This window comes from Chelonia mydas, chromosome 4 (assembly GCF_015237465.2).
Source record: "Chelonia mydas isolate rCheMyd1 chromosome 4, rCheMyd1.pri.v2, whole genome shotgun sequence".
NCBI lineage: Eukaryota > Metazoa > Chordata > Testudines > Cheloniidae > Chelonia > Chelonia mydas.
In genome coordinates, this window is record NC_057852.1 from 45371270 (window position 1) to 45389112 (window position 17843).

General features: G+C 45.0%; 1 protein-coding gene and 1 long non-coding RNA gene across 9 annotated transcripts in view; both read left to right on the forward strand.

The window, feature by feature from the left end:
• LARP1B (La ribonucleoprotein 1B) overlaps positions 1–17843 on the forward strand; it is a 113956-nt gene that overhangs the window by 79948 nt on the left and 16165 nt on the right. For 3 of the 8 annotated variants that reach the window (XM_043545547.1, XM_043545551.1, XM_043545549.1), the window contains 6 exons: positions 7216–7427; positions 7871–7977; positions 10538–10698; positions 11424–11568; positions 16395–16504; positions 16632–16759. In XM_043545547.1, the coding sequence (XP_043401482.1) occupies positions 7216–7427; positions 7871–7977; positions 10538–10698; positions 11424–11568; positions 16395–16504; positions 16632–16759 (863 nt within the window). The remainder of the gene's footprint in view (positions 1–7215; positions 7428–7870; positions 7978–10537; positions 10699–11423; positions 11569–16394; positions 16505–16631; positions 16760–17843) is intronic. The other 5 variants (XM_043545548.1, XM_037897176.2, XM_043545550.1 and 2 more) reach the window with 3 other exon arrangements.
• On the forward strand, positions 11577–14731 carry LOC122465530. The gene is made up of 2 exons (XR_006290447.1): positions 11577–13357; positions 14064–14731. It is a non-coding gene; the product is annotated as an uncharacterized LOC122465530 (long non-coding RNA).

A 17843-nucleotide genomic window follows, 5' to 3' on the forward strand; every position in this document is an offset into this window, starting at 1 on the left:
TCCAGCAAGGTCAGTAGTAAACCGTTCATGAAGCACATTTTAATAGGAAAATTTTTCAGTCCAAAAATTTAGACCAGTTCTAATCACCAAACCACAATAAGCCTATACAGTCCTTTACAATAAGGCTCCTTTACACCACTCTGGAAATGTAAAGGAGCCTTAAAACTTTTACACCTGTTTTATGCTTCTGGGGAAATTCACGAAGAATGGGAACAATTCACTAACACAATGGGAACAACTAAGCAGGCAGACTGCTACATTTTGCTCTGTCTGAGGGGACAAGTCTGCCTCAGGCCTACCTCCAAATAACCCTTAGACCTGCCCCTCCATACTGGGGGCACCACAATAGCAAGCAAGAGGGACAGTCTCTCTCTTGTTCCCATGCCCCTCTGTCCCGCCTCCCCAGCAGTGATTGACATCTCTCCACACAAGCACACCCATGCCTCTCTTGCCTCCCTCCCACACTGATTTATGTCTCCACCAGCTGCTCTGGGGTGCCAGGGCAGGACGAATGACTGCTCTTGTGGCTTCTTCTGGAAGCAAACAAATCTGCGGAAAACATGAATTGTGTACCTGTGCAGTAGCGCAGAATTCCACCAGGAATACTGAGGCACCTTGCATTGACCATGGTCGGAAGACAGGATACTGGTTAGAATGACTATAGGTTTGAACCATTGTGGCTGTTCTTATGTAGTTTTTAGATAATTCACTGTTTCCATAAATGAATACAGTTTGTTATCAAAGCGTCAAAATTTGTTTTATGAATGTTTTATTTCCATTAAATTGTTCCTGTAATTTACAGAAACATCAGGAATTATAATATTGAAAATCAAAGTATGTGTTTTGACACTGATTTTAAATATCTCAATAATATATACAGGCCTGTGTTTCAACTTGTACTTGTCTAGCTTGAGATGTCTAAGAATTTTAGATAGAATTTATACCCATCTGCCCCAAGACAGACCTTTTCTAATTAATTTCCTCCCTCTTTGTGTAAGACAATGGTATGCATACACCATAGCTGCCTCTGGATAGAATGAGATTTGGAGAAAATTTTTGTCAAAAGAGCTTAGGTGACTTCGGAGTCCAAAATTAGTTAGGTGCTGAGGAGAACGAGAAGCTCATCAAAAGTCATTGAGACTTAGGAAGTGCCTAAGTCAGGTTTGAAAATAGAATTTGGGCACCAAATTCACTGAAGCACTTTTGGCAATTTTACCGTTGTTCAGATGTGTGACCACATTGCAGTCTAGTGGCTGCAATTTATAAACCATGTAGGGCCAGATGTAGATAGGGTCCTAGTGGTACTTCAAAAGGGCCTACGCAAGTTAGGCACCTAACTTGCCTCTTACAGGTAAATCTAATTCCATCTGGCAGCAAAAAGAGGAACACACACACACACACAAACACGTTCTTATGTTACACACAGAAGGGGAAATGAAATCAAGAAAACATTGGCTCCTAGGGAAAAGTAGTACAGATTATCTGATTCTAAAATTTTTTGTTTGCATTTTAAGCAAAAAAGTCTAATAGAAAGCAAAATTTTCTAAAGCATTCGTGTTAAAATGTACATAGGTTAGTCACCATGTTCTCCATAGATTTTTTTTTTTCTGCGTGCGCAAAATTTTTTCCCCATCCTATATATCTTCATGACAGTTAGCAACATGACAGCTTTCTTGTAATGAGATCAAGCCATAGAAATACTAGGACTTCAACAAGCGTTTAAGTAATGTTATCTTTTAAACATTTATTTAAGAAGTGTTTATAGAAGGCTTGATAGAAAATCACTGACATTTCTTCTTCGAGTGCTTGTTCACATCCATTCCACATTAGGTGTGCACGAGCGCCGCATGCACGAACGTCGGAAACTTTTTCCCTTAGCGGCTCCCAGTGGGCCCCTCGAGTGGCGCCACTGCGCCCCGCATATATACCCCGCCAGCCTGACCCATCCAGTTCCTTCTTATGGTCTGTGGCGGTGCTGGAATAACCTCTCTCTCTTGTAGAAAAGCAGTCCCTTAACCTTTAGAGTAGCTGTTATCAGTTGGTTTTACATTTAGATTGTGAACACTTAAGTGATTAGGTGCTTGGCGGCCTCCAGCACGGGCCGCGGGGCATGCCACAGGCCCGCAGCTTCAAGGCTTGCGCCACGTGCCGCAAACCTATGCCAGTTAGTGACCTCCACGACTCGTGTCTACGTTGCCTGGGGGACGGACATCAAACTGAAAGGTGTAGGATTTGCAAGGCGTTCAAGCCAAGGACAAGGAAAGAAAGAGACTTTCGCCTACACCAACTGTTGATGGAGGCCGCATTGCAGCCGCCGGGCCCGGAATGCCCGACGCTGCCTCAGCCTTCCTCGGTGCGTAGTGCCCCGGAGCCGACGGGAGACCCGGCACCGGCGAAGCACCGTAAACTGTTGGCCCCAGAGCACCAGGCTAGATCCCAGCACCGATGGTCCTCCCCAGTGCAGCCCCCGGCACAGCCTAAAGGAATGCGTGGTCGTTCCCCGCACAGGAGGCTGCTGCCTCCCAAGGTACCGAGCGCCGACAAGAGCAGGAAGCCCGCGGGACCGGCGCTGGCACAGGCGGTTCCGGCAGCACAAGCCCCACTGAGCCCAGACCTAAGTGAGCTCAGTGTGGACAATGGGCTCGAGTGCATAACGGATCAGCCCTCTACGCACGGCACCTTTGAAGCTGCGAAGGACCTCATCGAGCTATCGGCGGCAAGCCCCCTCCTGCATTGGGAGAACCTTCCCACACCCATGCCTCAGGTGCCATTGAGTGGCATACCATTGCCAGCTTACCCCTCGAAGACACCGTCCCGGCACCGCTCCTGGAGTTGGTCCCAGTCAAGCTCCGACTCCGCAGACTCGCACTTGCCAGCGGCCCAGAAGGAGCTTGTGGCACCGGCAGCGGGTCGACGCAAAGAAGCACCAGAAAGGGCACGCCGCTCTCCGGCACCGCCCCAGAGACTGGCACCGGGAGGAGTTGAGACAACCCTCGCCAGAGGTCTCCTGCAGATGGTCCCAGTCCCGGGAACGCCGGCACAGGTCCTGGGGATACCGGTACTGCTTCCGGTCCCGGTCAGCCAGGAGCCGCTCGTTCTCCCGCCGGCGCAGATCGTTGGCACCACCATGGCCTTCGCGATTGGCGTCGCCGCAGTCTGACGCTGGTTCCGGCTGCTATAGCTACCCACACCGGGGCCCGGACAGCAGGGACCCTCAGGAGCTGCCAACCCCAATGGGTGCCACCAGGCCATTGGCCCTTCTGGACCCCCTGGGCCTATCAGGAGCGCCAAGGGGCCCCGTCCAGGGCAAGTTACTTGGTGCAGTGGTCCCGGCCCCTGCACCGATGCCAGACAGTGCTGGAGGCAACATTATCCAGGCCTCCAGCATCCCCCCAGCATAGACCGGAGAGTCCAGCACCGAGCCTGGTGTCGTCCCATGGACTCCCGCCCCAGCATGAGCTGGGGGCCTCTACCACGGGAGATGAGGAGCTGGAGGACCAACCAGAGGGGGTCGAGCAGCAGCTAACCTCATCGTCTTCCCCCGATGAGGCGGTGGTGGGTACAGAGGTGTCCGGCCCTCCACCAATAGACCATAGAGCCCACCAGGAACTGCTGCGCAGAGTTGCCGAAAATTTGGGGTTGCAGGCCGAGGAGACGGTTGAGCAGGAAGACCCTATGGTGGACATTTTGAGCCCCAAAGGTCCATCCAGAATAGCATTCCCGCTCATTAAGACCATTCAGTCTAACTTTAAGACTATATGGCAGACCCTGGCCTCCAGTGCTCCAAAGGCTAAAGGGGTGGAGCGTAAATACTTTGCCCCATCTAAGGGCTATGAGTTTTCTATTCTGCCACCCGAGTCCATGCTCCCTAGTGGTTTCGGCGGTGAACGACAGGGAGCACTATGGACAGCAGGCCCCGGCCCCTAAGGCCAAGGAGGCAAAACGCCTGGACCTTTTTGGTAGAAAGGTGTACTCATCTGGGGGCCTTTAATTGAGGATTGCCAACCAGCAGGCCATGCTCAACAGGCACAATTTCAACTCCTGGACGGCGGTGGGGAAGTTTAAGGACACCCTCCCTCAAGGTTCCCAACAGCAGTTTACGGCCCTGGTGGACCAGGGCAAGGCGGTAGCCAAGATCTCTTTCCAGGCCTCCCTGGATTCGGTGCGCCAGTTTCCAACAACAACGGCCAGGTGCTGCCTGCAGCTGCTCAGCCATATGGCAGCATGCACGCATGTGGTCAGGCATGCCAGACTGAGACTCAGGACTCTGCAGGCGTGGCTCGCTTGGGTGTACCGCCCAGGCAGGGACCCCGTTGACTTGGTAGTGATAGCCCCAAGGGATGTGCTGGACTCCCTGCTGTGGTGGCAGTCCCAGCCTGTGGTTTGCAAAAGCATCCTCTTTGCCACCCCACTTCCAGACCTGATGCTGGTGACGGATGCATCAGGCCACGGACGGGGGGCTCACCTGGGGGACCTCATGCCGTGGGGGTCGTGGTCTGGAGCAGAGTGGTCGCTCTATAGCAACGTGAAGGGGCTCAGGGCGGTTCGTCTCGCCTGCCAGACCTTTAACGCCACTCTGAGTGGTCAGAGCATAACAGTTTTGACAGACAATAGTACTGCCATGTTTTATATAAACAAGCAGGGCGGGGCTCGTTCCTCACCACTGTGTCACGAGGCTCTCCTCCTCTGGAACCTTTGCATAGCCCGTGCGATTCACCTTGAGGCGTCCTATCTCCCAGGGTACAAAACAAGCTGGCGGACTCCCTCAGCAGGTCATACCGCATGCACGAGTGGACGCTCAGGGCGGACATCATGCTTTCGCACTTCCACAGGTGGGGGTTTCCCTGGGTAGATCTGTTTGCCATTAGGGCCAACGCCCAGTGCCCGCGGTTCTGCTCGTTCCAGGGCTGATGCCCGGGCTCACTTGCAGATGCGTTTGCGATCCCGTGGAGAGGGGACTTGATGTATGCCTTCCCTCCGCTCCTCTTGGTGCACAAGGTCCTGCTCAAGGTGTGCAGGGACAGGGCGGCAGTGATCCTCGTCTCCCCAGCCTGGGCCTGCCAACACTGGTATACATCGCTCCTAGAACTGTCGGTGGAGGCCCCAGTAGTCCTGCCCCTACACCGGGACCTCATTACACAGGACGGGGGGAGGCTTCTCCACCCTGACCTGCAGTCACTGCACCTGACGGCGTGGAGGCTCTGTGGCTAAACGCCCTGGAGAGCCAGTGCTTCCTTCCTGTGCAGCAGATTCTGCTTCGCACTAGAAAACCCTCTACCAGGGTGGCCTATATGGCCAAGTGGGAAAGGTTCTCGTGTTGGTGTGAACCCCGACAGGTGCGGCCGGGCCAGGCCCCGGTGCAGGCCATTCTGGAGTACCTTCTGCACCTCAAGCAGCAAGGGCTAGCCCCGTCCTCACTCAGAGTGCACCTGGCGACCATCTCCACCTTCCGCCCGGGGTTCTCGGAGGGCTTGCTGTTTTCCCACCCAATGGTGGGGTGGTTCCTTAAAGGGTTGGAGAGGGTGTTCCCGTACTCCTGCCCCCCCAGTCCCTCCATGGAACCTTAACCTGGTCCTTTCTAAACTCATGGGACCCCCTTTCAAGCCCCTTGCTACCTGTTCTCTCCTCCAGCTTTCCTGGAAGGGGGCATTTCTGGTTGCCATTACCTCGGCCAGAAGGGTGTCTGAACTGAGGGCCCTCACCTCTGAGCCACCGTACACAGTATTTCACAAGGTCAAGGTGCAGCTCCGGCCGCACCCCAAGTTCCCTCCTAAGGTGGTCTCCCAATTCCATCTGGGCCAGGACATTTGTCTGCTGGTGTTCTTCCCGAAACCCCATACGGACCCGAGTCACTGCAGCTTGCACACATTGGATGTGCTTCTAGCGCTGGCTTTCTATTTGGAGTGCGCCAAGCCCTTTTGCAAATCCGCACAGCTGTTTGTGGCTGTCGCCGAGAGGGTAAAAGGCCTCCCAGTGTCGGCGCAGCGGATTTCATCTTGGATTACAAGCTACATCCGGGCGTGCTATGAGCTCGCAGGTGTTCCGGCCCCAGCGGTCACGGCCCACTCGACCAGGGCGCAGGCGACTTCCACGGCTTTCCTGTCACAGGTCCCGATCCAGGAGATCTGCAGAGCAGCCACCTGGTCCTTGGTGCACACCTTCAGAACCCACTATGCGGTCAACCAGCAGGCCAGAGAGGACGCAGCAGTTGGCAGAGCGGTCCTTCGAGCAGTTGTTCCGTGACTCCTACCCTCCTCCAGAGGTAAGCTTGTAATTCACCTAATGTGGAATGGATGTGAACAAGCACTCGAAGAAAAAGCGGTTGTCGTAACTGTTGTTCTTCGAGATGGGTTGTTCACGTCCATTCCACCACCCACCCTCCTACCTCTCTGTCGGAGTCGCTGGCAAGAAGGAACTGGCGAGGGTCGGGCCAGCGGGGATATATATGCGGGGCGCAGTGGCGCCACTCTGGGGGCCCGACGGGAGCCGCTAAGGGAAAAGGTTTCCGACGCTTGTGCACGCAGCGCGCGCACACCTAATGTGGAATGGATATGAACAACACATCTCGAAGAACAACAGTTAAAGAAAGTAACTGTTTTTTTTCTGTTTTCTTAAAATATGTTCAACTTTATTTTTGTAGTACATTTTTTATTCTTCTTTTTTTCCCCTAACTTAGTCTCTTGCTAAATCTGTTTACTGTTGCTTTTCTAAAATCACCAGTCTTCCCTTTCCTATAAGGGCCTTTTCTGATCTTGGATATCTCCTGGGTTGATTTAACTGAACCATATTGGATAAGCTGGAGTTGGTAGTCCGGACAGAAGGTTACAGTAATCGAGGCAAGAGATTTGCAAGATGTAGACATGACTTCTAACAGTAAATATAGTTTAGGAAAGGCAGTTAGAGGTGAAATTTTGAATTTCTTAACTTTCTTTATAAGTCATAATAGTTTTCCAGTGAGTTTTGTATAATTTGATTAACAGGAGCTTTTAAAACCCAAACTACATAAATTGGGTTAATTTAGATTGAGATTAAGCAATATGGGTTATGAGCAAATATGAGCAAAAACTCCTACTTTGTCCTTTGTTAGTTAATGTAGAAATTTTTAGGAGGAATACAAATGAATTTCAAAGATATTCTGTGTCTGTCCATTAAATGTCAACTGAAAATGAAACACTTCTACATACATGTATGTTAGCAATCTTTTTCTATTTACGGATTTAACAGATGAGCTAGTTTGTAAATTGTTTGGTGTTATAGAAGTACCTCCAACAACAATGGCTCGTTCACTGCCAACAGCAGTCCCTGAATCTCCAAGAGTTCATCCTGCCAGAACACCCAAAACACCTCGTACCCCAAGGTTACAAGATCCCAACAAAACGCCAAGATTCTATCCTGTTGTTAAAGAAACAAGATCCATTGATGTAAAGGTAAACAGACAAACCTTGTGCATAAAGTTTCATCAGGTCAAAAATTTTTATTAACATAATGAAACAGTACTTTTAGGTATCTTCATTTCTTTCTGTAACGGGGGGGATGGCTTATTCTGTTTTAAACAACTTACCTTACTGATGTTTTCTCCGGTTCTGAGAAATGGCATCTTTGAGTTGGGTAAATACCATTAGGAATTCCGTAATGAAAAGGCAAAATATCCAAAGACATTGAATTTCTGTTTAAGGCTGGTTTTTGGGTTATGATGCTGGAGTTTTATGACTTCATATGACTTCACAATGTGTTATACGCTACATGAAACCTTGAGCTGTAGTTTGGGGGAAATAGCAGCTTACCTGATCACTTGTGATTTTCCAGTTTTCAGAAAGTGACTGCAGTTACATCAGTGAAATACTTTGCAATGTTGCATTTGTTTTCTTAGATTCCAAGAAAAAGAAAAACACGACATAGTACAAACCCTCCGCTAGAATGCCATGTTGGTTGGGTAATGGATTCCAGAGATCACAGGCCAAGAACATCTTCTGTGAGGTAGTAATTTTTATCATGGAATAATTTTGCTGTGATTTATTCAGTGCATAGAGCCTGTGGAACAGTTATTGGTGAGAAGTATGTGAATATGCAAAATGTATTTACAAATGAAGAGGACTGGTGGTCAGAAGGAATACAGCAAGAAAGGAAAAAGGGATTGGGGAAAGAAAAGTGAGAATAAAATACAAAAGAATATCAGGGAAACAGTGAAGAGAGAATCCAAGGAGACATATCAGCCGTTAGTCCCAGGTGCAGCACTGCCCCCTTAATTGGGCCAACAGGGAGCACCTGTTTGGACACAGGGGAGCTGGACCTACTTCAGATTTAGGGCCAGCTACCCTATGACGTACCTCTCCCCCTTTTTCAGGAAAAAACTCCTCTTTCGCAGTCAGAATTTGTCCCTGAGCTGTGAGGCCACATCTGGGCTGCTCTCACCCCTAACCCAAACCAAAAAAAATGCCATATAAACTCATTCATATGTACCTGAATTTCCTAAGTTCTGCACAGTCCTTAATGCCAGTGTTACAATTCATATCTTCAAGACCAATCACAGTCTATATAGACCCTCATTTTCTTCTCCAGGGTTTCAAAGTCTCTGCATGCAGTTTGTAATTCTCCGAGGCTCACTGACTATCAAGATCAGGTGACCTCTTTCCTTGTAAGTGTCCTGATCTTCCACAGTCAGGGCTCTTTCTCTCAGGGCTGGTCTACACTACCACTTAAGTTGATGTAACTTCTGTGCTCAGGGGTGTGAAAAAGACATCCCCCTGAACAACATAAGTTACATCGACCTAAGTGCTGTCCACACCAGTGCTGTGTTGGTGGGAGACACTCTCGCACAGACATAGCTTCTGCGTTCTTGCAGAGGTGGAATAATTACGCCGACGGGAGAGTGCTCTCCTGTCAGCATAGCACGTCTTCACCAGACTTGCTACAGTAGCACAGCTGCATCAGTGGAGCTCTGCTGCTGCAGCACTCTAGTGTAGACTTGCCCTCACTGAACTATATGTAGCTCTTGTTCTGCGGCCTCCAGTACTTCTGGTCTCCAGTCCTCATGATGGGAGCCATAAAACAGGTGTCCTATTTCCCTTTCCCCAAGGGGCCAATATTTGCACCCTGGCCTGCTGCTGATGTGCTGTCTGGGTCTCCACTGTATCCCATTGAGTTCAAAGCTCTGTCTGGATGCCCACTGTACCCCCTTGAACTCACAGCTCTGCCATCAGCCTCTGTTTCCTGGCCTCCTTGTCTGACTGAAGCTTGGCTAAAGTCCTGCTTCAGCATTAAGCACAGCTGTTTCCCGCTGTCTGTCTACACCCTAATTGGACTAATTCCTGTTCAGTTCTATCAACTAATAAATAATCTCCTGCTAGGAGGTACTTATATCCTCTAGCTCTTGTTGCTATCTTTTTAGGTGACCCAACAAGCTCTGAAGGTGGTCAAGGGTTTCCTCTTGACCCATCCCGCCATCTCTACTTCAGCTTCCAGCTCCCTCCACTCCTTTCGCAATTGACCCATGGTAGGGTTGCCAGGTGTCCAGTTTTCAACCGGAACACCCAGTCGAAAAGGGACCCTGGTGGCTCCAGTCAGCACCACTGACCGGGCCACTAAAAGTCCAGTTGGTAGCACCTGCAGGCTCCCTACCCAGCTCGATGCAGCTCCAGGAAGTGGAGACACATATCCCTTAGGCTCCTAGGCATAGGGGTGGGCACGGGGGCTCCGCAGTTCCCATTGGCCAGGAACAGCAGCCAGTGGGAGCTCTGGGGGCGGCACCTGCAGGCAGGGGCAGTGTGCAGAGCCCCCCAGCCACCTGTCTGCGTAGGAGCCATCTGAGGTAAGCACCTCCTGGAGCCTGCTCCCCAACCTCAAGCCCCTTCTTGCACCCAAACTCCCTCCTGGAGCTCACACCCCCGCAGCTCCTCCCACACTCCAACCCTATGCCCTAGCCCAGAGCCCCCTCCCGCACTCTGAACCCCTCGGCCCCAGCCTGGAGCCCCCTCCTGCACCCTGAACTCTTCATCCCCGGCCCCACCCCAGAGCCTGCACCCCAACCACAGCCCGCACACCCCTGCATCCCAAACGCCACGGCTGCAGCCCAGTGAAAATGAATGAGTGAGCAAGGGGGGGGGAGAGCGAGTGACAGTGAGTGGGGGGTGGGGCTTTGGAAAAGGTGCAGGGTCAGGGGTGGGGCAGAGGTGTTCAGTTTTCTGTGATTAGAAAGTTGGCAACCCTAATCCTTGGTCCTCCCTGTCCTCGGCTGCTGTTCTGCTTTCCCTTGCTTTTAGCATATAGATCTGTATTTAGTTTTGTGCCATTGGCATCCTAGATTTCTCCCATTGCACTTCATCTCAAAGTTTGGTGATCCCCCCCTTTTTTTTTTTTGGTTGATGGGAGTCGGAGGACATGTCTTGGGGCCAATGCAAATGTGGTGGTGGCCATTTGGTAACTATGCTGTTCTAATAGCTTTGGGAGTAGTTAATGCAAGATGGCTGACAATTCTTTACGTTAAGCCTGAAAAGATGTAGTGTTTGTGCAATAACACAAACATTTTTTGTTTCAACAGCAGTTCAAATGCTTCGCCTTCAGAAGGTGCTCCAAAGGCAGGGAGTTATGGGTGTACCCCTCACTCACTTCCCAAGTTCCAGCATCCTTCTCATGAACTTCTAAAGGAAAATGGCTTTACACAACAAGTGTACCACAAATATCGTCGAAGGTGCCTCATTGGTAAGATGCCAAACGTGTTCTCTGAAATTTTACCTGGCAATAATCAGCTATTATATAATACTATTTTTCCACATTTATTTTTTCTTTGCCTGCTTTTTATATAGTAAACCAAGTATTCTTAAGAAAAATGTCTATATGATTATTTGGTGCCCACTTTAATTTTGCTTGGAAAGACATTCCAAATTATCTTCAATAGATTTTGTGAGCATGTTTATTTTCCGTATAACTTTGATCACATAAGCACCTATTTGTTGTAAAAGAAAGTAATTTGGGGCAATCTGTATACGATTGGTTGGTTTTCTTTTAAATTCAGTGGCAGTTTGTGGGGGGGGGGAACGTTTATACATTTTACATCAGTTCTTTGCTGTATCACTGTGAAATATTCATGTCAGTGGTTAAACTTTTGTGTAAAAAAATTTGTTAGGCTGTGAGTTTGCTTATTTTTTTTAAGTGACTATTTTGAACAACTGATCTTATAAATATCAGCTTGACAGGTAATATCTAACTGATTTAGGTGAATTTAGAAATTTCATTCAAATTGACTTAACTAGAATTGTTTTGAACTGCTTTTTGGGAAGAGTTTAAATTTACACCATCTGAGCTTTTATTGAATATTCGACTAAGATAAAATCAATTTTTTTTCCAACAGCTTATATTTGAGATGGTATATTTATATAGTTAAAACTAGCTGTTTTGTCATTGATTTGTATTTTTTTTTTCTTCAGAGAGAAAACGGTTGGGAATTGGCCAATCCCAGGAAATGAATACACTCTTTCGTTTCTGGTCCTTTTTTCTCAGAGATCACTTTAACAAGAAAATGTACGAGGAATTCAGACAGCTTGCTCTAGATGATGCAAAAGAACACTACAGGTATTACATTTATTCTGTAAGTTATGACTAATTTGGGTTTCTTTCTATCTTTCATTTTAAAAAGTGGGGTCCATGTGTTCAGACTAACTTCAAAGAACCTGAACTTTTTATAGTATCCATTTGACTCTTCGTAGCATTTTCAAAATTAGTCTTCACAAGTTTCTCTAATAACAAACGCTGTTTTAGCAAATTAGAAAAGTGTAAACAATCAAATAGTAATGCTGCTGTAGAAGACATTAGATATGCCATGATGTCAAATCCCTAATTATTGATCATTAGACTCTATGAAACTCAAAATAAATTTTATTCAAATTTGGGTATTGTGTGAATTGTAAGCCAACCTAATTATTTAACCTCTTGGTTAATTACAATTAGTGAAAATTTATTTCTTCTCTTCCAGGAGTACTGTTAACATAATAAAGAAAATTGCCACCGTATGGTTTTAATACCTTTTGTTTCCTCCCAGTTCTGAGCTGTCTGTGTGCTGGTGTGATCACCCCAGTATAAATTAGAGTACCTTAAGGGTTTCTGTAAGTTTTATATTGGATGCCAGCGGCACTAGAGGCTGACATGGCAACTGGGAATTAGCAGGATAGAAGAGCCCTACCCATGTCTCCTTTTTTTCTGGTCACACGTTCTTTGCCAGAGGTACAGAGGACTTGCTATTCTGGCTCTGCACAACAGAAGAATTCTCTTTTGTGGGAGTGATCGCCCTGTGACCATCAACACCCTTGACTTGACATTGCTATGATTCAAAACATATGTCGTCTTAATCTGGAAAAGATCAGAAGTTTCATTTTCATGAAACTGTCTTCATTTCATATTCTAAAAATCCTGTCCAATGCCTCGCAAGCCACAAAATCATGGGTAGAAGTAAAACTGTTAAGGGACACCGCTGCATTTATCATAGATCTGAGGATTCTGTGGTCATAGAAAGGTCTGTCCCCTAGCACATCCTCATTATGTTCTGTTGTGCAACACTTACATTGTTTTCTATTTTTTTTATATTATAGTTTCAGTGTACAGTAGGTTACAGTGTAGGTAAACCAATGACATCCTAAGCCTTGGTAAACTTGGGTCTTTGTCATGGTACAAGTGGAAAGGTAATCACTTTTCACATTATTCACTACAGCAGTAGTCCTTAATGGACCAACATGCCCAAAGCCAAAAATGCCTTGGAGATCTGGGCATTCACCTCACAGCTGTTTGCTTTTTGTACTCTTTCCACCCTAAGTCTGAAGTGAGAGGGATAGGAATCTCAAGGCTCTTTAGAAGAGGAGGGAACAGCTAAGTCTGACCAAAAACTCCTTGAGTCATCAATACCAACGTCTGATCTAAGTCATACCAATGAAATCCATTAATTTGTCTGTTATCTGATGTTGAATACATTCCCTTGGATGATATCTGTGTAATCTTTTCTCTGTGGTATCCTCTTTGCTGCTATCATCAAGGCTCAAGAAAAAGTAGGCCCTAAAGTGATTCAAGGAGCAAAAGAAAAGCTGATTGAATTTCCTCTCTCTATGCATTATTTCAATCTAGACAGGATTTGGACTCCTCTGGAAAATATCATTTTTCTGGTGTGATGGTCCCATCTAGATCATGTTTTGCTGGAGATTTCCTTTGCACTATCAATTCTGTCTTCATTAAAATGGACATTCACAGTTTAGGTTGTGGGATACTCATCTGGGCCTGTTGGTTATTCAAGACCTTTGAAGACTAATGGAGGTCATATGGCACACAACTTTTGGGCCTGTAAATTGCTCTCTGAATGTTGCTCCTCTGATCAAATGTAAGTTGGGACAAGTTCTCACAGATAACATAGTGGTAATGTACTGTTAAAATCCCAGAAGTATTTGGTCTTCTGTTTTTATATCAAGAGGCAATAAGTCTTTGGGAATGGTTTATCTCAGATAAAAATGTCTTCCTCATTGGTGCCTCTGACCAGTCACACTGCCCAATAAGTCACAGAATCATAGGCCACCATGAGCAGAAGTTTGGTAGCAAGTAAATCTTTGAAAGGGTCATCCAGTGATGGATCTTTTTGCTATCAGATACAACACCAGAAGTAATTAAACTCTGCTACGTCCTTGGGTGCTCTTAAATTTGGTGACAGATGTCTCTGATGTATGGGAAGTTAGGTGTAATGTACACCCACCACAATTTAGTGTAATTTCCAAGTTCTTCAAAATATTTGGCAGAAGAAGGAACGTGCAATCCTAGAATATTGTATGGAATGTTGCTAGCTCACTCTCAAAGTTATAGTAGGGCATTAGAATGCTAGTATGATTCCTATTCCTCAGTCTCTGAATTCAGAGGATTGTGTTGGGAAATGGAAAGAGCACATCCAGAGCTTATATATGAAAATCCGTAAAGCTCCATGCTCTCCAAAATCCTATTTATTGTCTGTCAGACCATGATTTTAAAATGCCAGCAGTGTGGAGAGACACTCAGCCCTACTGTGTGCTTATGAAATAAAGATAAGTACTGTTTCCTAGCTATCCTCGAGCCTGAATGAGATCAGCTGTTGGATGAAGAACAGCTGACTGAAGAAAAACTGGACAAGTAGATGATGCTAATGAGGAGAGTGAAGTGTTCTGAGGAACTAGTTAATGCCTTACCAGTCAGCGAGAGGCTTTCCCATCATCAAATTGGTATGCAGCCTGAGTCTTGGTGAACTTGCTGATGCTGGTTACCCAAATAGCAACAACCAGAATGAACTGCTTCTGCCTACTGTTGTCCAGGACACTCCACCTCATCTTGATTTATGAATTGTTGGCCACAGCAACCTGTACATTGAAGTCCAGTCTCTTCCTGTATCACCGTGTATCTGGGAATGAAACTGCAGATGCTAAGGAAACTGCAGTTGTTCCTGAACACAGCAGCCTGCCTACTGAGCAACACAAGCTGACAAGAACACATCCATCTGGTGTGTTGGTCACTTCACTGAGTGCTCATTTATCAGTCAGGTTTTAAGGTTCTGGCTTTAAATAACCAAGGCCTGGTGCATGTGCTCTCTTCCTCCCTCTGACCCTGACATAACTGCAAGGATGATGGAACTCTCCACACTCCCTTTTAAAGGATCTAAAATGACTATAAACCCTACAGGTCCTAAAGAAAAAATGCAAAACACATTTCTTTGCCCTTTCCCATAATAGAGATAATAGAAAAAGAAAAACACATCCCTCCTATTCCTGGAAATGGAGAGAGAATAGAGAGTATGACAAAATAGACTGTCAGTTTGGTTTTTTATAAAGTTAAGTGTTCAGATGCTTTGATATTTAGGACAGTTTAGTGAGTTTGTGATATTTATACTTACGGCATGTTTTCGCTCTGCAGGTAATGCACAATTGCATGATGATAGTTTTTGTGGTATAAGCAGTTTCTTGGCTCATTCTTTCCATGTAGCTTAACAGTCAAAAGTTCATTTTTCCATTTGTTCTAACAGTGGTCTTCATATTTTTTGCAGTGCTTAGACTTGGTATAATACTGAAGGTAGGATGTAAGATCTGATCACGCTAGTTGTGATTTATCCATGAAAGATTTTTTCCCCTGCGCATGATAGTGCTTCATCCAAATCCTTTAATGTAGTATATAATTTTCCTTCACATTTGTAATTGGAAAGTATTACATCAACACTAATCCTCACAATAAGGTAGGTAGAGTAAGTATTACCCATTTTACTGATTGTGAGGAATGAGGTAGAGATGCTGCTGCTGCTTAGATTCATAGATTTTTTTTAAGGACAGAGGGAACCATTTGGATCATCTAGTCTGACCTCCTGCATAACACGGATCTAGAATTTCACCAAGTGACTTCTGGATCTGGTTCATAACTTCTGCTTAAGGTAGACTATATTTAAAAAAAAAAAAAAGAGCGATAACTTGCCCACGGCTATATAGGGAGTCAGGAAAAAAAACAAACTTGTTAGTTCAGTGCTCAGACTACTAAAAAAACAGAAAAATACTCCAATAATATTTCTCTGGTATAACTTACTCAAAACTGGGATTTTGAGTTTAGATAGATTTCTCTGGATTTGGGAGAAGTGAAGATGTACAAAACAGCAGTTCATTGGTTTCAAGGAACTTGTCTGACACGCTGTCTTAATTTTTTAGACTGTAAGCAAGAAGGCAGAGACTATTTGTCTAGTATCAGTGACGGGTATATTGTTGGAATTTAATAAACGATTACACTGTATTTCAAGGGAGTGTGTCATGGCAGGTTTGAGTGCAAAATCTTGTTGAGAATGTCTCCAAGTAATGAAGGAGTAAAGAAAATCTGAAGTCCTTGCTTAGCATCTACAGATTCCATGTTTGACTTCTCCAGAAGCTCAAGGAGTCAAGTGACTGACGTGTTAAGAGTGGAGATTATTCCACAAAGCGCTTGGTTCAAAATGGAGGAGAATGTGTAGAGAATGAAGTGAACCAGCTCATGGCATCTTTAAAGTATTCTGCCCGTTTCCTCGCTGCAAAGTTAAAAATATCCATCGACAGGAAAACAAAGCATCAATCTGTCTTCCACTTGGATGCACACACAATTGTTGTGGGAGCTGACGGACCATCTGAGACCCATTGTCAGTAATATGTTTTTATAAGAGCTGTTCTTTTATTTGACTCCTTGAATATTTACAACACTGAGAAAAATTTAGAAGTAAAAATGGATGGAGGGAACAAAGGGATTAGATGGGTAGGAAAGAAATTTAAACCATGGTACTTAATTTTTACTCAAGTATAAAGGGGAAGGACAGAACTCCAATAACATTTACATCCCTTGAGGAAGTGTAATATGCATTTAGACTATTTCTTTAAATCATTATTCTCTGTTTGCAGGTATGGATTGGAATGCTTGTTTAGATTTTACAGCTATGGTTTGGAAAAAAAATTCAGACAAGAGATCTTCAAGGACTTCCAAGAAGAAACAAAAAAAGACTATGAATCTGGTAATTCCCATTTCTTAAGGCTCTCTAAAGATGGGGGGAATTGTGAGAAATTACCTATTTACAGTTAGGTACTTAATACTACTTTTTTATAACTTGTAAAACTGACAATGATCTTTTCTGCTATTAGGTCAGCTTTATGGATTAGAAAAGTTTTGGGCTTATCTGAAATACTCTCAATCCAAAACTCTACCCATTGATCCCAAACTGCAGGAGTACCTTTGTAACTTTAAGAGACTGGAGGACTTCAGAGTTGATGTAAGTTTGTAAGCTCTGTTAAAGCATTCAGTGTACTATTGCTAAAGGAACACTATCAGGTTAATTTAGGGTTTGTGGAAACAAAATTCTGCAAATCTTAAAAACTGATATGTTTTCATTATTTTTTTACATTTAAATAAAATAGTTTTGTTTAGATTTGTTAATTTGGTAATGTTTGCAGCATAGTACAAGAAGCCAGAATGTGAAACTAAACAAAATTGAAACCAATTAATCCATTTTCACTGTTTAGGATGAGTGATATGCCAACACTAAATAGAACTAATGGGGAAAAAATAGATTTAGAAAATGTTCAATTTAATAAACTTAAGCTAATAAGTAAGGACATTTTTGTTTTTAATTACCTGACTGTATCTGTAATTAGTGCTCTTAGTGTAGGTAATCTCTCAACAGCTAGTTATAAGAATACAGTAAGTCAATAATGTCCACTGAGCAGTTGTCACTGAACTGCACTGACAGCCATCACACTTACTATTTAGTGTTTACTGACTTCAATTGCTGTTTGTGAGTCTGTCCCCTGGTATAAAGGAAAACTGTGCTTTTTCACGTAATGTTAGTTTTCCATAAATGGCTGGGCATTAAGACTGTGATGTTGGGTAGCCAATTAATGTTCCTGTAGGTGCTGTGTGCTCCCAACTCAGTGATCTGGGGGTAGGTGATGGTGCTCAGTGCACAGGGTGGGGACCTTATGTACCACCAGAGCATTAGTGTGTGACCGTTTTGTTTAATTCATGTTTCTCTTAACAGTTAGCACATATTTTGTTGTGGGTTATTCTTTTCATGCTTGACTTTTTTTTTTTAAATGCCAGGACAGTCAAATACCTATCTTGAAATTCAGTTAGACTATATAATCTTTGGGGGCATGGATGTTGTCTATAAAGAACCTAGAACACTACTGAGTTTAAGAGTTAAAGATTTTTTCATAACAATGGCACTAAGTTTTAGCGGGTTAGTCTTCCTACGTTTTAAACATGTCATTCTAGTTGGATCTTCCACAATGAAAATAAAAGTAGTAATATCCATACTTGTAGAAAAAATACTAAACTGGTTAAATTAATGTTTTCAG